The 25,969-nt window shown below is 38.7% G+C and overlaps 1 protein-coding gene across 1 annotated transcript in view; it reads right to left on the reverse strand.

Moving 5' to 3' along the window:
* The window catches only part of fgf11a (fibroblast growth factor 11a), a 476,711-nt gene extending 460,034 nt beyond the window's left edge, over positions 1 to 16,677 (reverse strand). The window contains exon 1 of the mRNA XM_039746927.1: positions 15,507 to 16,677. Coding sequence (XP_039602861.1) covers positions 15,507 to 15,699 — 193 coding nt within the window. The 5' untranslated portion in view covers positions 15,700 to 16,677. The remainder of the gene's footprint in view (positions 1 to 15,506) is intronic.
* Positions 16,678 to 25,969: the final 9,292 nt, after the last annotated feature.

The following is a 25,969-nucleotide window of genomic DNA, read 5'->3' on the forward strand; positions in this document are numbered from 1 at the left end:
CACAGACTTACCACTGTATATAACTTATCCCCACCTTCCCTTCTATATCTATAACCTCAGGCAATTAGATGTAGTAAAAGACAAGCAGGAGTTAAGTTACACATAAAATAATGTATTACTGATAATATTCATAAATAATAACAAAATGCAAAGTACATTTGAATATTGGCAACCATACAACCTGATAAAATGGTGATGTGTAATTCAGGTGGCACACAGACTTGCAGTTACTTAAAATGTCTCTAGTTAAGGCATCATTGGTGCTCAGCTTTCAGCCACATGTCTGTTCAATATGGCTGCTGAGCTGTGCTCTTCATTGTGTTGTCTTCATCATCACAGGTCAGCAGAGAGATGCTTCTTCATATGTGGGTCAGTCAGAGAGATGCTTCTTCATCATATGTCAGTCAGTCAGAGAGAGAGAATGTGGTTGAGCAAGTACATTTATAGATGTTCTCTCCAATTCCTAGAACCAATAGGACATCATGGTACCTAAAGGCCTCTGAGACTAGCCAATTCCAAACAGCCATACCTCAGACCAATGGGTGAAATAGAACATCTTATCTCCTGCCCCCCAAGACCATATATTACACTAACCTGGCTTTGTGTGGGGGATGGGAGAAAAGACTTTAGCAAAGAAATGCTCATCAAACTGGTTTAAGACACATCCCCCAAATCCTGTCGTAAAATTACAAAGAAACAGTCGTAAAAAGGGGATGGGGGAAGGCAAACATGAATACCTTTCACCACTTGGTTTGCCTAAATTATAAATAAAGACATACAAAACATTTATCAAGTTATATGCAAAATCCTACATCACAACACAATGTATGAAATTAAATCCAATTAACAAATGGGACACATCAAGCATAATTGAGCTTTATGGAGTTGTGGACATGATAACCACATTAACCAAGCATAAAAGAGGAGACCCACAAATTCCTGAAATTGTTAAAAAAAACTTCATAATAAAACTTACAGCAATTCCCTTTTAGTCGCCTTCAAAATACTCTCCTTGAGCTGCAGTATACTTGTCCCGGCACTTCTCCCATTCCTGGGAACATTGAATTCACTCATCTTCTGTAATTGTGTCTGAAGCCTTCTGCGTTATTTATTGGATTTCTTCCATGGTAGCAAATTTGTCTGCCCTTCAAGTCTCAGTTTTAAATTTGTAAATGAGAAGAAGTCACAGGGAATAAGATCTGGTGGATACCTTTGGGTGTGTGAAGCAACAGTTCCATTGTTTTTGGTCAAAACCTCTTTGAATGACAATGTGTTGTGCGTGCATGTGAGGTGTTATGATCCAAAATACAGTTTTGAGTATGTTACTGCTCCGAATGTTTTTTCCGTGATGTTTTCCCACAGATGCTTCTATACTGCACTGTGAACAAGCCCATCACATTCTCCCTACAAGACAGGAGAGTTTTTCCTAACAGGAATGATCAAAAACCAGGAATCAAATGATCTTTCATCAAAATAAGGGTAAAAACAAAAACAAGAACCATAGTCGAGAGTTCAGAAAAATAACATTTAAACCAGAAAAATCACAGGTGTTTTTCACAAATGTATTCAGATTCAACGTGAAGGACGCAGCAATATTTATATGTATGCAATCAATGATGTCATGCATAGTGCATTCTGGAATTCTGGGTACCATCGGCCCGGCAACCTTTAATGTCATTGCCATAATAGGGTGATGTCCACCATTCAAACAAAATGACATTGTGTCATAATGATGAAAAATAACTTTCTCGGGACGTCTTGGATCACAAAATAAATTTAAAAACCACAATTTCTTGGGTATTAAAACCTAATTAAGAATATGAAAAATGGAGCACTAGAAAAATGAAACAAAGAGATAAATCGATAAACATCAATGTTGAAAAAACAAGATCATCTTTGTCTCATGACAATCTGTCATGGTGACTTATCGAAAAAAAAAATAATTCAAATCACCTGCGAGATTGTCGAATAAGTGCCAGAAATACGCACTCGATCAACTCAGCACAATGTTACTCGGCGGACTGATTAACCAGACTGCTGGCATACGATAGAACTACACCCTGCTCCCTCACTTCTGATTGTGAAACTGTGTTTGTTGAAGGTTTCCAAACAGTTTAAATTCAGCTGCCAGAAAGTAGTATGACTCATCAATACTAATAAAAGGCAAAGCCCTCACTCACTCACTGACTCTCTGACTCATCACCAAACTCATCACTAATTCTCCAACTTCCCGTGTAGGTAGAAGGCTGAAATTTGGCAGGCTCATTCCTTACAGCTTCCTTACAAAAGTTGGGCAGGTTTTATTCGAAATTCTACGCGTAATGGTCATAACTGGAAGCTGTTTTTCTCCATTTACTGTAATGGAGATGAGCTTGAACGCCGTGGGGGCGGAGTTTCGTGTGACATCATCACGCCTTCCACGTAATCACGCAGTACATAGAAAACCAGGAAGACCTCCAAAAAGCGCTGAAGAAAACATGCATTATATAATTGAGAAGGCAGCGAAACAATAAGAAGCGGCAGTGACATATACAACCATATTCATGAGTTCTGCTACTTCGGAAACAAAGCACGATGTAAACCTACACTTTAAATTAAGTTCATAGACAGGCTGCCGCTGGCGTTTGTAATTTAGTGCCTGCCCATATAAGGCCGTCCGTCAGCGGCAATCCAATAGCAAACTCCCACTAAATATTCACGGGTTAAGGACTGTGCTTATGCAGAGGAAGATGAGATGGTCAGGGTGGTGTTTGACACAAACTCAGCGAAACTGCGAGAGAAAGTTTTAAGTGCCAGGACTAAGGTAACATTAAATACAGCCATGGACATAGCACGAGATGGCACCAGCACAGCTGGGAACCTTCGATGCATGTACACCGAGCGGCTCACGTGAACTGCGCGAGTGCACAGATAAAAGCAACAGTTCCAAAGAGCTGAACAAAACCGAATTACACAATTGAAAAGGCAGCAAAAAATATGAAGCGCCTGATACATATAAGCATATTCATAAATCCAGCTACTGTGGAAACAAAGCACACGGTGGAAAAAGTTAATGTCCTGCTAAAGGAACACAGTGTAAAAAACCCGTGCATGCAGTGTGTCAGGTCTCAGATAAAGAAGAAGACGAGCTGTTTATTGATGCAGTAAGAAAAGAATCGATGAATGAAACCTGTCATCTTTACAACGATTGACAAACACGGAATGTAACTTGAACACAACACATCCTACAAATACGAACCTGATTGAAAGAAATAATGATAATCAAATCCTTGATGACAGCAACACTCAGTAACACTCACAAAACAAATACTGTATATTGACAGTCATGTTACGTTATTTTTAAAATGTTCCCTTTTCTTTTCTAGCTTTTTAACACACTACTTCTCGCTGCGACGCGGGTATATATATATATCCCGATCTACATACTCGAATAATGGATACTTTATTCGCCATCAATGATTGTTTTGGTAAAGCCATACTCAGTGTATTCATTAGATGAACGGTAAAAAGTAAGAGCGAGGGAGGATGACTTATTGAGGCATGCAGGCTGTAGTGCGTAACTCTATCTGAATTGCGCGATCACATTTGAAAAATATATCTTTTCAAGTTCTATTTAGTCCATATTTGTCAAACTCAAGGGCAGTGGCCACATCCGCCCGGCGTAATTATATCCGCCCCGAGATCATTTTATATACTGTATTATTGTTATTAAAGCCGGGTATATGAAGCGCTGGTAACACAATAAACTACAGATCCCATAATGCAGCGCTTCAGCTGCCTTGCCAACACTTACCGAGTTAATCAAGTCTACCTTATGATGCTGCAAGTTATTGCGAAGCTAGCTCACACGATGCTGAAGAGAAAAGTTGATTCTGAAAATAGAGCCTTTAAAAACCGATGGGAGGCTGAGTATATGTTTACTGAACCCGTGTGTCTCATTTGTGGAGCTAATGTGGCTGTAATTACAGAATTTAATCTAAGACGGCACTATGAGACAAAACATCAGGGTAACCTGAATGCAATGCAGAAGATACAGAAAGCAGAAGAATTAAATAAGAATCTGACACTTCAGCGGACGTTTTACCGTGCACAATCACAAAGTGATTTCAAGTGAAGCTGCTTTTATGGGAGACACAAATGCACCAGTTCACCTTGCCTCACTTTCCCTGTTGCCAAGTAATGTTAAACCAAGTCGTCACTACGGTGTTCCCAAATACGCACTTTGCTGATAAACTGAGCGCACTGAGTTTGCATGGCACTTTGGTGACTTTGAAGAACAAAAAAAGTCCGTCTACATGCGGCTCGAACCTTGTGCATGTTTGGTAGCACATATCTGTGTGAGAAGCTCTTCTCAGTGATAAAGACTAACAAAACAGCACACAGGAGTCGCCTCACTGATGAGCACCTGCAATCCATCCTGAGAATCTCCACAACACAGAACCTCACACCAAACAGAAATGAACCTGTGGCCAAAAAAAGATGCCAGGCGTCCAGCTCTAAAATGACATATGAGCAAAGACAACTGAATGATTTGATTTGTTATTGCTGAAAGGAACACATTTTATTTATATTTCCAGGTTTTGTTATGCAGCATGTTCATATTTGAATTTGTATAATTTTGACAGGATATATTTTTATGGAGAGCAAAATCTTTTGGGATATTTAAAATCTAAGTTTATTTTTATATAAAATTACATAAGAGTAAAGAAATTTGAATGTTTGTTCTTTTAACGTTTACTTTATTTCTAACTTGTATAATTTAGACAGGATATATTTTTATGGAGAACAAAATATATAAGTTGTTTAAGGTTTGAGTTGATTTATTCAGGAATAATATTCCTGTCTGTTTTTACCATTCCTACCAAAGATATTTCTGTCGACTAAATAAAAATTCCTTCTATTTAAAATTTAAATAGAACTTGAACAAATACGATAGTTCATAATATCCACGCAGACTTGCACGTAAGAGCGGAGTCATCCGTTTTAACAAGCAGCGTATTGCACTGATACTGAAATAGCTGTGTGTGTATATATGTAGATATGTATGTATATGTATATATATATGTGTGTGTATGTATATGTATGTGTATATATGTAGATATATATATATGTATGTATATATGTGTGTATATATATGTGTATATGTATAGATATGTATATATATATATGTTTATGTGTGTGTGTGTAAATATATATATATATATATATATATATATATATATATATATATATAAATATATATATATATATATATGACAGCAACACTCATCACTCACAACAGTGACAAAACAATTACATTGACAATCAAGTTACGTTATTTTCAAAATGTTTCCTTTTCTTTTTCATTGCTTCTTTAACACACTACTTCTTCGCTGCGAAGCGCGGGTATTTTGCTAGTTGTACAATAAATAAGTAAATAAAACTCCACAGTCCAAGTGTCTCTATTTTAAAGGTTTTAGTGAAATTCAAAGCAAACAGTTCATACCAAAAAATAAGAAAAAAGGATTGATAAGGGTTATTTGGACAGTGACACAATTTTCATAATTTGGCTCTGTACGCCACCACAATGGACATGAAATGGATAAACTATTATGTGATTGAAGTGTAGACTTATATCTTTAATTTAAAGGGTTTACCAAAAATATTGTATGAGCCGTCTAAAAGCCGTTTATAATTGGCAGCCATTTTTATACATGGTCCCTCTATTTTCAGGGACTCAAAAGTATTTGGACATTTGACTGACAAGCTGTTCCATAGCTAGGTGGGAGTAGCTCTTTCATTATTTTATTAACTATTAAGCAGGTTGAAGGTCTGCAGTTGATTCCAAGTTTGGAATTTGCATTTGGAAGCTTTCACTGTGAACTCTCAATATGAGGCCTTGTCCATGCAAGTAAAAACAGCCCATCATTAGACAGAGAAAACAAAGCAAACCCATCAGAGAGAAAGCAGAAACACCAGGAATGGTGAAATCAACCATCTGGTATATTCTTAAAGAGAAGGAACACACTGGTGAGGTCAGCAAAACCTGGAAGCCTGGACAACCATGGAAGACAACTGTGCTGGATGACTGCAGAATTCACTCCTTGGTGAAGAACAAACAATTTACAACATTTAACCAATCCAAGAACACTCTCTGGGAAGGTAGAGCTATCATCACAAGGAGCAAACCACCGGTAAACCGCAAGCATAGGAAGGACAGATTAGAATCTGTTTTAAAAACCAGTCCAGTTTTGGAAGAGTTTTCTTTGGATGAATGAAACTAAGGTTAATATGAAACAGACTGATGGATACAGAAGAGTTTGGAGGAAAGAAGGAACAGCTCTCTATAGCATATACTACATCATCTGTGCAGCATTATGGAGGCAGTTTTGTATATGATCATGCATGGCTGCCAATGGAAGTCGGTCACTGGTGTTTATTGATGATGTGACTGCTGGCAGAAGTACCAGGATGATTTTTGAAGTGAACAGGGCTGTACCATCTGATGACACTCAGACAAATGCTGCAAAACTAATAGAACGACTCTCCATAGTACAGATGGACAATGAGCCAAGGGCTTTTCAATGCTGGTAGTGGAATATTCTTCAATGGCCAAGTCAATCAACTGACCTTAACGAAACTGGACATGCATTTCACTTGCTGAAGACAAAACTGATGGCAGAAAGTCCAAAGAACAAGCAGCACCTGAAGACAGCTGAGTAAAGGCCTGGCAAAGCAACAGTAGGGAGGAAACCCAGCACTTGGAGATGGCCAGGGGTTCCAAATTTCAGGCAGTCAATGACTGGAAAGGACTTTCAACCAAGTATTGAAAATGATCATTATATTTATGATTATGTTCGTTTGTCCAAATTCTTTTGTGCTCAGAAAATGGGAGGAGCGTGTATAAAAATTGTCTAAAATTAAAACTGCAATTCTACACTTCAATCACATAATGATTGCTGCATTTCAAATCCATTGTGGTGTCGCACAGAGACAAAATGATGAAAATTGTCTCACTGTCCAAGTACTTATGGACGTAACTGTATATTAAACCCACATTATTTTAAAATTCAAATTAAGTAAATAAACCCTTAACATTAACTTTAATGGATTTGGCTGTTATGGATCGATTCTGTGAATTTTCAGGTCCCCACTCATACAGTGCATTAATAATACACTGTGTGCACAATTATTAGGCAAGTGAGTATTTTGACCATATCATCATTTTTAATGCGTATATTCCAACTCCAAGCTGTATTAACTTGAATGCTTATTGGATTTAAGCACGTCAGGTGATGTGTATTTGTGTAATGAGGGAGGGTGTGGCCTAAGGAGATCAACACCCGATATCAAGGTGTGCAGAATTATTAGGCAGCTAGTTTTCCTCAGGCAAATGGGCCAAAAAAGAGATTTAACTGACTCTGAAAAGTCAAAAATTGTAAAAAGTCTTTCAGAGGGATGCAGCACTTTTGGAATTGCTAAGATATTGGTGTGTGATCACAGAACCATCAAACATTTTGTTGCAAATAGTCAACAGGGTCGCAAGAAAGCGTGTTGAGAACAAAAGACGCAAATTAGCTGGCAAAGATTTGAGAAGAATCAAACGTGAAGCTACCAGGAACCCATTATCCTCCAGTACTTTCATATTCCAGAGCTGCAACCTACCTGGAGTGCCCAGAAGTACAAGGTGTTCAGTGCTCAAAGACATGGCCAAGGTAAGGAGGGCTGAAACCCAACCACCACTGAACAAGAAACATAAGTTGAAATGTCAAAACTGGGCCAAGAAATATCTGAAGACAGATTTTTTTCAAAGGTTTTATGGACCGATGAGATGAGAGTGACTCTTGATGGACCAGATGGATGGACCTGTGGATCAGTAATGGCACAGAGCTCCACTCCAACGTGGAGGTGGGGTACTGGTATGAGCTGGTATTTTTAAAGATGAGCTAGTTGGACCTTTTGCATTGAAGATGAACTCAAAATCAACTCCCAAACCTACTGCCAGTTTTTCGAAGACACTTTCTTCAAACAGTGATACAGGAAAAAGACCATGATTTTTATGCAGGCCAATGCTCCATCACTTGCATCGAAGTTCTCCACTGCGTGGCCAGCCAGTAAAGGCCTTAAAGATGAAGGAATAATGACATGGCCCCCCTTCCTCATCTGACCTAAACCCTATCGAGAACTTGTGGGCACTTCTTAAACGCTAGATTTACGGGGGAGAAAAACAATACACCTCTCTGAAGAGTGTCTGGGAGGCTGTAGTCACTGCTCCACAAAAAGCTGATCGTCAACAGATCAAGAAACTGACAGACTCCATGAATGGAAAGGCTTATGACTGTTATTGGAAAGAAGGGTGGCTATATTGGTCATTGATTGATTGATTTATTTTTTGAAATGTCAGAGATGTTTATTTGTAAATTTTGAGGTGTTTGTTTATTATTCTCACTATAACAGATGAAAATAAACAAGTGAGATGGGAAAATTTTCATTTTTCCTTTAGTTGCATAATAAATCTGCACACTAATAGTTGCCTAATAATTGTGCACACATATGTATTCCCCTGATGATGTTCACACTCACATTTCCGTTGTGAAACATTCAGGTTTCAGGTTTATTAACATTTTGGATTGACTGATAGCACTGTGTTTGTTCCATATTAAAATTAATCCTCAAAAATACAACTTGCCTAATAATTCTGCACTCCTTGTAAAGGCTTGAAAAGCAACGGCCATGCACACACCGTGGGCACCCATGCCCCACTGGCACCAGTGCAGCTGTCCTTCCCACATTGCCAACAGTTATACGCAGGCAATGAAATATCATAAAGGTGCGCTTTGTGCTTTAGAGTTTACCAATAATACCATTTCCATTTGCCTTTGCATACTTTTGAAAAGCCTTGTTTAAGGATTTGATATTTTTTGTGGATTTATAATTTTATGGCTGAACACCAGTAGTAGGTTAGACTGTTTGATTAACTGATGTATCAATTTGTAAATCTACATTTTTGAGGGTCTGGATGGTGTGTCTACTAGCAGCACCTGGTTCAAGGCTGGAGCAAACTCTACTGTGCATACTCCACTTACACACACACACACACACAGACACACACACTCCACCAGACGGCGTCTCCTTGTTGGATTGGCGGAGGAACTGTAACTGCTTATTTAAAGTGTTATTGTTGCTGCCCGCACTTAGGGCATTTGTCATTGCTGAAGGTGAATTGGCTATCAAAAGCAAGTACAAGAGCAATAAAGCAAACATCTGCATGAAAGTCCCAACTGTTTGGATCAAAAAAGAAACAAATCTGGCAAAACAAGGTGTGATATTATTATAGTATATAATATTCCCAACAACAGGATGCAATAAACAGAATGCATTGTGACTGTTATCTCTATGTTAGCTTGCTGGTTTTATTGAAAACAAAAGACCTTTGTGTTATATTACCCAGTATGTGAGCTATTGCTTTTAAATGAGTTCTTTAACATATAATTTATTGTCAAAGGTGCTGTAAAAAGCCCCAACAGCTGCAATTTTACAGAGTTTGAGCAGTTTACTATTAAAATGCTAAAATGTCATTTTGTATTTTCTAACTTCTAATGTTATTTGTGTTTTTAATATTACGATTAAGTTCCATTGATTGTTCTGTAACTGCAGATAAACTCAGATGATTTTGGATGTCATAAATATTTTTTACAATTTGATGGATTACCTGAGATTGAAAAGGACAATTCTGTGTATGAGGCTCCCCACATCCCCTCTTTGTTACCCGACATATGAGCGCCGACAAAATAGCGCCGATTAAAACGCGGCATCAAAATTGCGCCGACAAAATCGCGAAAGTTTCATTAAATATGAATTACTAGTTTAAAGCATATATAATAATGTTTATTTTAGAAGTCAATATTATGAGACGCGGCATGCCATTAGCACGGCACGCAGATAGTCCTTAAGATCACGCCCGGCATATGTAGGAAGAATTGCAGCAAGACATCTTGATAGTTGAGCGTATTTAGACTTGCTGGCTGCCTGACTGCTGGTAATTCCGCTTTGTATACGACACGTTATGCCAACCCTCGACTGAGTTATTTGTTCGCGGCATACCATCAGCACTTATAACAGTTATAACCTAGCACATAATGTGTATATAATGCACACACACCCGTCCCACTCTCTTGGCCTCTTTCGCGATTTTGTTGTGGCGATTTTGTCGGCGTGCATTTATCGAAAACCAGTTAGCGGGTTTGTCGGCGCTCATTTGTCTGTCGCGGTTTTGTCGGGGCACATATGTCGGTGAACCTCGCCTCTTTGAACCCTTAACACTGCTACTTGGGGGATAAGAAGTAGGAAACACAGATGAGTGAGGGAGGACTTCCCAGTGGGCTACGATTCCCCCTGAACGCCTAAATGAAGTTTTCAGGCTCCATCAATCAGCTCTGCATGGAGACACGTTAGCTCTTGTTAGTGGTGCGGCAGTCAGCAGCCCCACTTAGTAGCTCAGGGGATCTGAGTTCAGCTCTCTTCTCGCGCCTCTTCCACGTGTCTGACTCAGTGCTCTCCCCATTTTTATGTGCATTTTCTCAGTTTTCTTAAACATCCCAAAAATGTGCAGCCTAAGTTATAGCTGCCAGCATTTAATTGCCCCATTGTGAGTGTATGTGGCCTGTGAGGGATGGCGTCCAGTTCATTGTGCTTAGTGCTGCAAGGAGATCTTGTAATGGAGAAAAAGGCTGGGAAAATAGACAAAGGATGATGCTGAGGTTTTCTAAGGGAAATTACTAAATATTAATAACTATAAAACTATTAAGAAAGATGGAATCTGAAAGTGTCATCTATGGCTAATTTGTACATAATATTAATAGAGTAATTTGTGTGTAATATTAATACAGAGGTTAATAAGGAACAGGGAAAGGGAAAGTGAAAGTATGAATGTATGCTAATTTAAATTAATATTGCCTAAATTAATAAGGAACACAAAATATAGAGGTGTTTCTGTGTTCATTTGTATCCCTTGAAGTTAAATAATAAGGAATACAAAACATAAAAATCTGACCCAACACCAGCTTGCATTAATGACATTTAAATTAAATAACTGGAAATACAAAAGTGTGGCCAGACGCGAAATTGCACTGATGCCACTTAAAGGAATAAGAAATACAGAATAACGATATGTGAGCTCATTTGCATTAATAACATTTAAATGAATAAGGAATACAAAGCATGACATCCTGGGTGCCTAATACTTAAATGAAGAAGGAATAGGAAGCATGAATCTTGTGCTAAATGCTTTCCCAAATTAATAAGGAACTTGATGTATAAAAGCGTAACCTTAAAATAAAATTTTTATTGATAAGGAAAATGAAAAATGAAAATCAGCCCCTCTGCTGATGTTTATTAATAATGAATACAAATGGGTTACAATACAAAATAAAGTTGTATGATCTTGTGATAATTAACATTAATGACATTTAAATTAGTGAACACTAAAATAGATAGATATGAAAGACACTATGATAGATAGATAGATAGATAGATAGATAGATAGATAGATAGATAGATAGATATGAAAGGCACTATATGATAGATAGATAGATAGATAGATAGATAGATAGATAGATAGATAGATAGATAGATAGATATGAAAGGCACTATATAGATAGATAGATAGATAGATAGATAGATAGATAGATAGATAGATAGATAGATAGATAGATAGATAGATAGATAGATAGATAGATAGATAGATAGATAGCACCTTATTTGTCCCTAAGGAGATATTTGGCTTTTTAGAGAAGCTTGTTAAATGAAGTAGGTAGATATGTAAGGGAACAAATAAAGAAAGATAGGAAGAAAGACATACAGTATATACACAAACACTTTGGTCTAAACAAAGAAGAAATTTTAAAAAAGAAAAGCTATACATGCGTATTGCTGTTGATATATAGGAGCCCCCAGTTGTGTTTCTTGACACACTTCTGCTGTGTGATTTGTTGGCTGAAAGTCCTCAATGCTGGTGTGTCACAGAAAGAATGTGCAGCTTTGTTCATAATGACACTCAGTTTTGTTTTATTTATCTCCTTTACTAAAAGCTAATGGGGATCTAGAGTGCATCTTTTAAATAGATAGATAGATAGATATGAAAGGCACTATGTAATAGATGTTGCTATACATGTGAAAAACATTAAATAACAGATAAATAATGTAGGTATGAAAGGCACTATATAATAAGGGATATTATGAAAGGTATTACATAATAGATATATATTGTAAGTGTGAAATGCACTATATAATAGAAAGGGGAAATTAAAATTTTACAGAAGCACAAAAAATTACATTCTATGCTGGTTTGTGTGCATAATATTTACATTATTTGTTAAAAATTAATAATTTAATTATTTACAAGAATGACATTTAAATGAATAAGAATGCAGAGAAAATAAACATGCTGTAGGGATACATAAAGATTAAAAAAAAATGTTATATCCATAACTATTTAACTAATAAGGAGGATAAATTATGAATGTGTCATTCTAAGTTAATTTGTATCCATAATGCAGAGATTAATAATGAACGTGAAATGTGAAAGTGTGAATGTGTGCTAATTTGTACTAATAAGGAATACAGATTAATGAACTAAAAAGGAATACAAAATATGATTGCATGTTCCGGTGAAAATTTTCATTAATGACATTTAAATGAATAAGGAATGTAGATAAATGGATAGATGGTACTTTATTGGCCCCCAAGGGGAAATTAAAATTTTACAGGAGCTCAAAAAAATGACATCCTATACTAATTTGTGTGCATAATACCTAAATAAATAAGAAATGCAAAATATGAGATACAATCCATTCTACTTAAATAAATAAAGCTTGTAACACTAAAATGTTTGATTAAATGCAAACTTTACCCAGTGTGCCTAAATTAATAAAGAACTGGAAAAATAAAAGTGTGGCCCTACAATAATTTGTGTAAATAAAGAATATGGAAGTCTGTTCTTATGCCAATTTGCATGGGTGAGGAACATGAAATGTGGAAATGTGCTGCTGTGCTGAATTGTGATTATGCCATTTAAATTAATCAGGAATATAAAACTTGATCCTAGGATAATTTGCATCCTTCATATTTAAAATGAAGAAGGATTCCATCCTTATGGATCTTATGCTAATGGGTATACATTATACTAAAACTAACACAAAACAGAAAATATTAAAGTGTGATCCCATGTAATTTGTTTCCTTTGCTTTTAAATGAAATATTAAAAAAAATTGAAATACAAAAATGTGATCCCGTGCTAAGAAATACAAAATTAGAAACAAGAATTCTATGCCAACTTGTATGTGTAACATTTAAGTTAATCTGAAAATCAAACTGATTATCCAGATTTGAATGTAGTGTGAGATATCTGGGGTGCTTAGTGAGCACTACGCTGAAATGAACAAGCTGCTGTTTATTCTGTTAAGTGTATTAATATTATAACAGTAAAAAGCAGAAGCTGTAGCCTTTTCAGTGTCCTGTTTTCCCAGAAGGAGGTGTCTTTGCCCAGCAGCATGGTGGATGAGATGCCAGTCCATCTTAGGGCACGCTCTCTGAGTCACTGTGAATATTTTAGAATTGTTCAGCTACTCCATTATCAGACCTTTTCCAGGTGCTTCTATTAATATTTACAGTACTGTTTTAAATTTCAATATACTTATGATTTAAATTGTATATTACAGTTTTATTAGCTGTGTAAACCACCTTGATGTAAATGAAAGTATATAAATTAAAGTCTGAGTGCTGAAGGGGTGCAGCACAAGGTCACAGTGGTAAGCCCTGCTTGCTCCCAGCTCTGAAGACGTACATTTGATTTCTTTCCACACGTTGAATTTCGTTTGATATTTTTCCATGTTGTGTCCCAAATGCCAAAGTCATGCAAGTTAGGATGGCCCATTTAATGGGCTGTGGATGTGTGTGTGAGTGTACTCTGTGATAAAGTGATGTCATATCCAGTATCGATTTCTATCTTGGCATGACCTGCTGATGTGATACCTCCCAACTGCTTGTAACTCTGAAACTGGAAGAGTGGGACTGGGAAATAACTGGATAGATGTCAATCGAAGTGAAGACAGCACATTTGGGGAGGCTGATTCACGTCTCCATGACATTACCTACCAATTTAGGTGTGTGGTCTACATGGCGGGGTTTGTACCTTGAGGTAGCCCAATGTCCCAGATCTTGGCATGTTTTACTCACTGTAAACTGACCAAGTGTTGGTGTGTCTCTGTCCCTAAGTGTGTGTCCTCTTCAGGGTTAGTTTAATTTGAAAATGTGTGATAAAGAAATAAAGGGATGGATGGCGATTAATGTGAAGGCAGCACATTGAGGGTCTGCACAAATATGTCTCGTGTCTTGAGGTAGTCCAATACCCCACATCCTAAAATTGCACTGTTAGGATCATTGCTCAACTGAGTAAGCGTTGGTCTGTCTTATCCCTCTGTGTGTGTGTGTGTGTCTCCTCCAAGGTGAGATACATTCTTTGAAGACTTTATACTTGATGGCTTTTGTGGAAATGAGGGTACAGCCCACATAAACACTGGGAGAACTTCACAATAAGGAACTGCCATTCTGGTTTTAAACCAAGGGGTCCAAGCCAAATCACTCACTTTGACGCTAACAGCTCTTCCTGATTTGATCCATGTTTTTGGTATCTCCAAATGGAACTGAGAAGCTGATAGTCATTGTAACGCCATTTTTCTGATCTTTGACCTTTCTGGATTTGTTGAAATTAAATCAAAAGTAAACTTATAACTATTGTTTTGTTCTTTATCACAAAAGGTTTGAGGAGATGAGCTTCTCACCCACAAATTCACGTAGTGCCACGTGAATGGGTAATCCTGTCCTTTAATTTGGGAGCCCTCCTTAGTAAAATGACACCACTGTCTTCATGTCCATCCACTACTCACACTCATTTATTGAATCGGTGAAGGTGATGGCTGCCAACTAGGAACTCCTGTTCTTGATGGCATGATAAACAAGGAGTGCCCATCATGTGCCAGACCAAAAAAGTCATTTTAAACTGGCATAAGGATTTCACCATAGTGCCGTTCAACTCTCTGCATGGTTCATAAGAACTTACCTGCCCTGCCATTTCCCTCCTCTGGGAGTCCTAAAGGCTTCATAGCACTTGAGCGGACATCATCGGCTTAATTTCAGTTTGCTAATATCAGGTAGAACATAAAAAATCAAATGTAATATCTGCATTCTTTTAAGCATTCTGCATGCTGGTGAGGTGTAACAACGTAATGCACAGACGTCAGCCAGTTACGAACTTCGGGTAATTTTATGATAGAATGCGAATGTCAGTTCTGTCTTTATTGATCCCAAAAAATTTCCTAACTTGATCTGTAATGCACCATACTCAACTTTTTGGTTACAACGCTTATGCTCCTAATAATTCAAAACACCGTACGTCACAAAAATTGCAGACTAAACATTTCATCGTTTTTTTTTTTGGCGTAGTATGGCGAAGCAGAACAGCTGCTTACCTGGCCGTTTCTCGAGTCTCCCTCTTCTCCCACCACACAGGCGGACCTTGGAGATGAGGATCAGGATCTGCTTCTGGCACAGTGATTTGTTGGTACGCGGGCACGCTTTCCGTTTGGTCGAGATGGGGCGGGTGGTTTGAGCTTCTTTAACCTCACGTTTCTGGCGAATCAAGGAGCTCGCTAAAGCTGCCATTTTTGACAGGGATGATGTTCTCTAACCCATCCAAACTAAATTTCACAAAGTTCCAAAGTTCTTCACAATATGTTGGATGCCTTTATTCCGTAACTGGGTAAAATGTGCCTAGATTTTTTATACCCGGTAAGTCTTGGACTTTTTTTCTTTTTTCGTTTTCTGGTAAATCTAAATTTTGAAAACCCATTTGATCTCCTTGAGCTCAGAAATTGTGCCAAGAAAGTTGAAAAGAAAGCATGAAATGAGTCGGAGTGAAAGAAATCCTGTTGTATCCATCAGAGATGATTAAAACCTTAAGAGGAAAGTTTCAGAAGAGACAAAAATACAAATTGCCACAAGAATTGATGTACAGTTGGAAAACTCTGAAGTAATAATCCCAGTCATTTATAAACCGGAAACTAATGACTGAGGGATTCTCCCAATTTTGACCACTGGGAGTACACGTGAAGAAAAGAGGCTGACAAGTAGCAATATCAGTAGAAAACTCCAAGGATTACCTCAGTTGTAAACATTTTTTGCCATGCTAATATTTTTATATTTTTTTGCCTATTAGTTCCCTTATCCAGCCTGCTCCGTGATGAACAGCTCCTGAGGATTCATTGAGAAGTGCCAAGAAAAGAGACACAGAAAAAAGAAAGAGAGAAAGCAAATCCCACAGCTATTCCGGCAACATTGAATCAAGTGTCCTTCACCACTCTCCGGTCGTGCAGCCCTCAGAATGTTTTAGTACAGTTTTGATTGCTTCTCAATTCCTTGTTCAGATCCCAGTTTCTCTCTATGTCACCGTCTCTCTCTCTCGTCCTCTCAGGCTGATGCATATATTAATTTATATTAGAATAAAAAGGTCTGAGTATTCTTATCAAATATTGCTCCTGCTTCCCTTTTGTGTTACAAATCCTAAAGCTTCATGAACACATTTACACTGAACCAGCATCGCCACAACTGGCATCTGTCCCTGAGAAAAATAAAACAGAGCTTGATTGCCTTGGTACAGCAGTGAAGCATGTGTGAGAGGGCTTTAAGAGCGGAGTCTCTCGCTTGCTCACTCGCTCTCTCTCTCTCTCTTTCACTCCCTCACTCGCCCTCTCTCTCTCTCTCTCTCTCTCTCTCCCTCTCCCTACAGCGCAAGGTGCCTGCTTTGTAGATCACCTTAAACTTTCTGCTTGGTAACAAAAAAAAAAAAAATGAAAACTCACTGGCATCATTTCATTTGCCAGTAAAATGACCCATTCAGATTTCTCCTCAACAAGATCAACACCAGTTTTGAAAGCAGAAAATTAACACTGGGAAATAAATATTAACCCCAAACCTTATCATACCCAAAACTCAACCAAAGGGAGTAACCAAGAAATGCATTTTGACAGATAAAAATGCCAGCCTCTCAATACATTTTGAAAAATGTTAACATTAAATAAAAATAATGTTGTACAGCCCTTTACAAAGCCCACCCATACCTGAAATCCTGATTTTTTTTTTTTATAATTGAAATTCATTTAAATCAAAAAATAATTTTAAATGTTCTCTGGTCCCCAAGCAGTACCCCCCACCATTTTCCTCAGATCACATCAAAATAATATAAATTGACAGCACTCATTTAATACCCAACTATAGTGATATGGAAATGGACTTGTGTGCTGTGATAGGCATACACTGATAAGCCAAGACATTCTGACCACTGTCCATCTGAAGTGCGTGACATCAACCATCTTGTGACAACGGTTTAGGTCTAGGTCAGAGACGTATTAGATACTCAAAGTCAGAAGAAATGTGCAAGTGTAAAGGACAGACTCTCCTTATTAAGGGCCAAATCATTTTGGACAGACAACTGAGTCAGAACATTTCTGGAACAGCAAGGCTCATGGATGGCTGCTAACAGTAGTCCAAGGAGGGCAAAACCACTGACAAAGTGCTTAGGGCCAAGATCATTGATATGAGTTGAACAGTACCTTGAAAAAAAATGGAAGATGTTCACCTGGTCTGATGAATATCATTTTCTCTTGTGTCAAGTGGACAACCGGCTACGTTGTGTGTTGTTTATGTGGGGAAGAGATGGCACAAGGATGTACTATGGGAAGAAGAAGACAAGCTGGTGGAGAGAGTCATGACGCTAATGTGGATAGTAATTTGATGCATACCACCTACTTAAGCATTGCTATGGACCAGGTACGTTCCTTTAAGGCAAGGGTGGCATCCACCAAGCCAGTCTGTAAAGATTGTTTGGAAATGGTTTGAGGAATATGATCAAGAGTTCAAGGTGTTGCCCTGGACTCTCAGTTCTCCAGATTGCAATCAAATAGAGCATTTATGGGATGTGTTGGAAGAACAAGTCTGATGTGTGGTGGCTCCACCTCAACATTTACAGGAATCTACATAATCTACTGCTTATGTTTTGGTGTCAAGCCCATGTCTCAGTTGGATGGAGCTGCTTAGGTGGCAACATGGAGGAGCAGTAGCATAGTAGGCACAATGTCATAATGTTTTGACTTCTTGGAGTGTGTCTCAGTAGTGATAAAGAATGCGTTAAAAAACCTTGTCATAATTGGTGCAGTTTGCTATGCTTGCTCTCCTGACCACAGAATCTTGACACCTCATGACATGGTACACTAGTACAGGCAGCAAGTGCAGAAAAGACAAGGGGCACTTTCTGCTCTTTCCCAAGACAATTGATTAGTGTTTCTTAAAATATGGGTCTGAAATTGGGTCCTGATGAGTCGTGAATACCAATTGTACTTAATGAGGAATGGTCAGGAACAGTTTGTGGAATGCCTTGTGATACGGTGAACGGTGGTGATTCTCCAAGTGAGACCCCTCCCTCCATAACAATCGATGACAATTCTCCAAGGGCCTCCCCCTGATTGATAGCTATTCTCTAAGGCGGATGGGCAATGACCAACTGATATTCAGAGGGAAATCTCTAAGCTGGAGGGATGATGATCGACCAGTGTTCTGCAGTGATTATAGGTCATGAAGATGCACAATAGCCAAAATTGGATCACGAGAAAAACAAAGTTTAAGAACCACTGCAATAGATAGGAGAGCCCTGATTAGTAGAAAGTACGACAGCATAGGTTGTGCTTAGAGTCACATGGGCAGAGCACGGGAAGGGAGTTGCCCCATAAACAGCACTCCATTGGTCCAAAAAATACATAAAGAAGTGAAAGGCCACCTTAAATATGGGGGCACCTCTGCAGTTACTTGTCTCTGATTTTCCACAAAACATCCATCCAGAGACCAGGCCGGATCAAAGACCTATCACTGCAGAAGCACAACGCAAGAATAAAAGAGCCACCTGACATCCAGGCACATTGGGTGCTTAAGCTGCTGTCTCTCCAGGTTATATGGTAATGAATTGTCACATCTACTTGCTTTGCTTCTGCTCTTTGGCACAATAAGAACCATAGTTTAGAGAATGTCATTCAACCCCTTTCTCTGCTTCACTCTTTCTAATGAATCATCTGGAAAGGAGAAGGTATTTTAACCATAAACACAGTCAACCCAAGTTTACGATTAATGTCTTAGCTCGAAATTTTGCCTTCCCTTTTTGCTTTGCTACAATTTTCGCTACACATGTTAGACCCTGATTATTTGATTTTTGACTTCCTGGTGACAACTCTCTTCTTCATACTTTGATTGTGATTTATTACTTTTCTAGCTAAATTCTGCTACTGTTCCATGCAGTCAGTGCAGTGTGACGTTAATTCTATAGTCGGCATGCATTACTCAGCATCCACGATCAAAACTTTCTAAGAAGCTCTATATAATATGTGTGTCTCTACTACTGTGTGTGATTTTAACGTTTTGCTATTTTTTGGCTATGGTTTCTAATTAGTTTTTTAACTTTTTGTAAAAAAAAGATCTCTCTGACTTCACAGTTTTCACCCAGTTGTGTCTTCTGACTATGTTTTAGCTTCATTTCCTGATCCCAGGTGTCAATCTGCCCAGTTCGCTGACAGAACAATGTTGAACAACCCAGTAAAACTCTCACACTGATTGTTACATTTTAAACAATATCTCTCACAGAGGAATAGATTTTTTTTCTTTTTAATTATTTTTACTTATAGCCAGTCGCAATACCACATGCACTTCAAAAAAGGTCATCGACATAAAATTAAGCATGTTCAGGCCCGGCCAGTAATTGGATAGGAGACCATCTAGGAAAAGCTTGGGTTGCTCTTGGAAGAGGTGTTGGTAAGGCCAGCAGGGGGCACTTACCCTGTGGTCCGAACGTGGATGCCAAAGCCCCAGTGCAGTGACAGGGACACTGTGTAATAAACATGGTGCCATCCTTCAGATGAGACGTAAAACTGATGTCCTAACTCTCTGTAGTCATAAAAGATCCCTGGGCATCCTTCATAAAGAGTAGCTTAATGTGCACCACAGGAAAATTAATGGAAGTAATTATTAAGGATAAGATTGAGCAACACATGGCAAGGACAGGAGTTTAACTGAACAGTCAGCATGGGGTCAGAAGAAGGAGGTCATGCTTTACTAACATGTTGGAATTCTATGAGGAGGCAACAAAAGGATACGATCAAAGTGGAGCTTATGATATTATTTATCTGGACTTTCAGAAAGCATTTGATAAGGTGCCACATGAGAGGTTGGGCATCAAATTAAAAGAAGTGGGAGTTCAGGGTGATGTTTTTAGGTGGATGCAGAATTGGATCAGACACAGGAAGCAGAGGGTGATGGTGCGAGGAACCTCATCAGAATTGGCCGATGTTATGAGTGGTGTTCCACAGGGGTCAGAGCTAGGGCTGCTGCTATTATTAATATACATATATATATATATATATATATATATATATATATATATATATATATATATATATATATATATATATATATATATATATATATATATGATTTAGATAGGAATATAAGTAACAAGCTGGTAAAGTTTGCAGATGATACCAAGATAGGTGGATTAGCAGATAATTTAGAATCCGTTATATCATTACAGAAGGACTTGGATAGCATATAGGCTTGGGCAGATTTGTGGCAGATGAAATTTAATAGATAGATAGATAGATAGATAGATAGATAGATAGATAGATAGATAGATAGATAGATAGATAGATAGATAGATAGATAGATAGATAGATAGATAGATAGATAGATACTTTATTAATCCCAAGGGGAAATTCACATAATCCAGCAGCAGTATACTGATACAAAAAAAAAATTAAATTAAAGAGTAATAAAAATGCATGTCAAAACAGACAATAACTTTGAATAATGTTAGCGTTTACCACCCCGGGTGGAATTGAAGAGTCGCATAGTGTGGGGGAGGAACGATCTCCTCAGTCTGTCACTGAAGCTACTCCTCTGTCTGGAGATGACACTGTTCAATGGATGCAGTGCATTCTTCATGATTGACAGGAGTTTGCTTAGCGGCCATCGCCCTGCCACGGATGTTAAACTATCCCTCTTTATTCCTACAATAGAGCCTGCATTCCTCACCAGTTTGTCCAGGCGTGAGGCGTCTTTCATCTTTATGCTGCCTCCCCAACACACCACCGCGTAGAAGAGGGCACTTGCCACAACCGTCTGGTAAAACATCTTCAGCATCTTATTGCAGATGTTGAAGGATGCCAACCTTCTAAGGAAGTATAGTTGGCTCTGACCTTTCGTACACAGAGCATCATTAATGTCAGTAAATGTAAAGCATTACACATAGGTAGTAAAAATGTTAGGTTTGAATACACAAAGGGTGGTCAGAAAATCAAAAGTACACTTTATTAGAAAGATTTATGTGTCATAGTGGACTCTAAGCTATCGACTTCCCGACAGTGTTTAGAAGCCATTAAGAGGGCTAACAGAATGTCAGGTTATATAACACCCTGATGTGTGGAGTACAAGTCACAGGAGGTTCTGCTCAAGCTTTATAACACACTGGTGAGGTCTCATCTGGAGTCCTGGGTGCAGTTTTGGTCTTCAGGCTACAAAAAGGACATATCAGCACTAGAAAAGGTCCAGAGAAGAGCGACTAGGCTGATTCCAGGCTATAGGGGTTGAATTATGAGGAAAGATTAAAAGACCTTTACAGTTTAAGCAAAAGAAGATTAAGAAGAGACATGATAGAAGTGTTTGAAATTATGAAGGGAATTAGTACAGTGGATCGAGACTGTAACTTTAAAATGAGTTCATCAAGAACACGGGGACACAGTTGGAAACTTGTTAAGGGTAAATTTCGTACAAACATTAGGAAGTTTTTCTTTACACAAAGAATGATAGACACTTGGAATAAGCTACCAAGTAGTGTGGTAGACAGTAAGACTTTCAAAACTCGACTTGATGTTTTCTTGGAAAATATAAGCGGAATAGGACTGGCGAGCTTTGCTGGGCTGAATGGCCTGTTCTCATTCACATTGTTCTAATGTTCTAATGTTCCAGAGTGTATCCCAAGGTTCGGGATAAATTGCACACCATAGCCTGGTCATTTTGGCCTCCTACTCATCCCCTGCCTCTAACTGGCTATCTCTCTCACCACTTCACCACCTAAAGGCTAATGTGTTGTGAACATACTGGTGGCTGTAGTGGCTCCATACTCATTGAAGTGTTTGAGTGATGAGAAAGACTTTATAAATGTAAATAATAATATTAAAATAATAAAAATAATAATAATTATTATTATTATTATTGCTGTCTCACTGGTAACATTGTGAGTTTGGCTCAATAGCACCCTCTAGCACCCATATGTTCGTTTCTGAATGATATGGAGGTGCCGGACGTACTTACTTACCCACACAGTAGAATGGGTTGCATAAAGGAACAGATTGTTTCATTCTTTTTTTAACTATTCACTAAGATATTCACTTTATTGTGATTTTAATTCTACTTTTCCACTTGTTCTGATTGCTTAATCCATTATTCATTAATGCATTAATTGATCTGACACCAAAGTAGTCGCAGCCTTTCATTTACATTTATATTTATTTGCTTAGCAGGTGCATTTATACAAAGTGACTTACAAGAAGGGTCAACATGCACCAGTTTGGGGGATTATTAAGGAAAGCATGTTACAGAAGAAGGGTACATAATTGATCACCACAAAAAAAACTAAAATTTAGGACAGTTACAATTCCTAGGTTAATAAAAAAACAACACTTAATGTCAGTTAGACAGAAACTCACCAAACAAGAGTCTTCAAACGCTACTTAAACACACTGAGGGAGTCCAAATTTCGAAGGGAGGTGGGCAGTTCGTTCCACCAGCTTGGAGTTACACAGTTACACATACAACGAGTTTGTATTTCGTGGCATCAGAAGACGCCATTCATCCATCGATAGACCTTTAAGCACTCAGTCGTGTTTGTCTGGGTATTTGCTCTGCTCGTTGTCAGTTGTCATTATTGGGGTAAAATTAAAGAGGCAAACTACACAGAAAAAGGAAAAATTAATAGAAAAACAATAAAAGAAAGTTAAGCATTTTATAGCTGTAAAACAATAATAATAAAATCTCCAAATGTCTAAAAAGCTGCAGCTATGTTGTGTCCCCATGGTTAAGTGTGTCTACACCTCAGGCTGCTTTTTTAAAGTGCTGGTCTTTTTCATCTTTTCTAGTCTTCTCCAATTCTTTCACAACCTTTTTAGGAGCCATGATGCTCAAGGTAATGCAAGAAGACATGTAAGTAACACACGTGACAAGCTAAATGCACTTAGCTGTGAGAACCACCAAGATGTTATTGCCTGGTGATCAAGGGTTATTACTTTAGATTGAGTTCTTCAGAAAGAACCTGGGGACGCAGATGGAAGCTTGTTAATGTTAGATTCTGCACATACATTAGAAAGTTTTTCTTTACACAAAGAACCACAAAATATGGAATAAACAGCCAAGCATTGTGTTGCAAAGTCCAACTGTGGGCACCTTAAAACTTAACTAGTGTTATTTCTTGAAGAAATTAGGTGAATAAGATTGGGAAACCTTTGGGTTTGAATGACCTTTGTGTCCAAATGAAATGTTGAGGCCATAATAAGGTAGGCAAAATAACATGTGCTCGATGGCGGAGCAGTCAAGAAGCAAAAAGGTATGGTCAGTTGTTGGCTGGAGCTGATGCGCTGTACAGAATGGTCAGGCTTCGGGATCGCAGCTCCATTCTCCAGATGGCTTATCTCCCAAATGAGATGCCCCCTCCAGGATGTAACCTGCATTGGAAGGAGCAGAGTCAGCAATTGTGCCTCTTTATGTCCTGGGCTGCTTGTGCCAAGCCTGGAAGGTGACTCTCTGATGCGCATGCATGACAATATATTGAGACAGATGTCCCGGCCAATTCGCCACCTAGGACGGTGGCTCTACAGCTCCATGTTCCTACCACGTACCACCGGCTGCTGCGTGCTGATGTTCTTTTAGCTGCAGACTGGCTCTCTGTTAAACAGTTAACTAATGGCAAAGAAACACAGCTGCCCTTCGAAAAAACCCTCCTAAACACTCTTAACCGGCCTTTTGTGAGATCAGCTGCAGCTTTGCTCTTTTACCACATAACACGCACCTTGCACGATGCTTAGAACATTTAAAAGACCGAGCCCCGGCCAAAGATTTTTTTTGCTTTGCTTCCAGAAATTCTGCTCCACACTCCAGTTCAGTAATGGACCATTTATGTGGGTCTGCCATAAAAACCCAGAATAAGAAGAAAAGAAGAAGAAGCCCAATTGCTCACTCTTCTGTCTTCTTTTCGTAGACCGTGGCTGCCCCCAGTGAACGTGCTCAACTTCGTGTTCTTTTAAGGGGGGAGCCGTAGCGTGTCTTTTGCCAGTTACTACCTGTGCACTCGTATGCCAAAAATAAACTCCTGTTGAATAAACTCTTAATGCTTGTTTCTGCCTGTTAAATAAAGTTGATATTCCTTGGAAACCCTGTCTCCTGTGCTCCTCTACGACCCAAGCGTGACAATATATAGTGACCAGTGGACAAGAATAGTTGGGGCCTCAGCAGGGCTACTCCGTTTAATCATCAGCATTTTGAAAAGAAAAAATCTAAACTAAAAGCACATTCAGCGCTTCTGCGTTTCCAAATTATTATCAAATTCGGAACCAAATTGGCAGCTTTAGGATAATACACCACACGTTGTGTTAAAGAGAGCTCTGTTTCTTTTGCTGTTTAATTTGAGAATGAGCCGTCATTCTCTGAGGGCAGTTCGCTTTTATACTGTCCAGACTAGAGGGGGCGGAGCCATCTCAGGGCAGAAGGCGGGTATTAAGCATCAGTCCTTGGCTGCCTGTCAGAACTGCAGCAGGGAAAGGAGACAGTGTTAGCAACAGCGCCTCCCCTCATTGCAGGGTGGTACTGCATACCTCGACAGCCAGGAAGATGATTCCCAGGAGCACACTGCTCAAAAAAAATAAAGGGAACACTTAATCCTCCCAGTCTAACACCAAATCGGTTCAACTTCAGGGATATCAGTCTGTCCAGGTAGGAAGCAGAAGCGATTGTGATTCAATTTCATCTGTGTAGGTGCAAATGAATGTGACAAGTGCACTGGAGAGGCAACAGCAAGACACCCCCCAAAAAAGGGAATGGCTTTTCCATGTGGTACAATTGATCTCTACATATCCCTCCTGACCGATTCTTGTCTAGTTTTGCACTTTGCTAGTGCTGTTGTCACTACATGTAGCATGATGTGGGCACCAGCAATCGATTCAGGTAGTCCAGTTCTTCCAGGATGGCAAATCCATGCTTGGTGTCACAATAAGGATTGCTGTGTAGCCCAGCACTGTCTCAAGAACACGGAGAAGATACTAGGAGACAGGCCATTACACAAGGAGCTCTAGACAGGGTCATAGAAGGGCATCAACCCAGCAGCAGGAGGGTATCTGCTCCTTTGGGTTAGGAGGAAAAGGAGAAGCAGGATACCTCATTAAACTGATGAATTGAGCACCAATTACAAAAGACGCTCCATATAAAATATAAACAGAAAATGAACTCATGGATTTAACTGCATCTTCATTGTCATACAGCAACTTGATTAATCCAAAGCCCTGTGAACTCTTTAAAAAGAGATTTCTATTCATAGAAGAAAAGATCAAGCACAAGAAATGAACCCCATCTAATTGTAGCACAGTGGTCTTTATATAAGCAAAGCAATAAACACAAGGCATTAACTCCGTAAGGATCACCGCCGCAGCCACGCCGCCACCACACCGCCACCCCGAGAAACTTAATTAAGCGAAACCTCTGTGTGATCAATACAGAAAAGCGCTGTAGAAAGAACAGGAGATCACCTCAAGGAGGTAACAGCATCCTTGCCACCAAAAGCCAACTTCATTAAACT

This window comes from Polypterus senegalus, chromosome 3, assembly GCF_016835505.1.
Source record: "Polypterus senegalus isolate Bchr_013 chromosome 3, ASM1683550v1, whole genome shotgun sequence".
Taxonomy (NCBI): Eukaryota; Metazoa; Chordata; class Cladistia; order Polypteriformes; family Polypteridae; genus Polypterus; species Polypterus senegalus.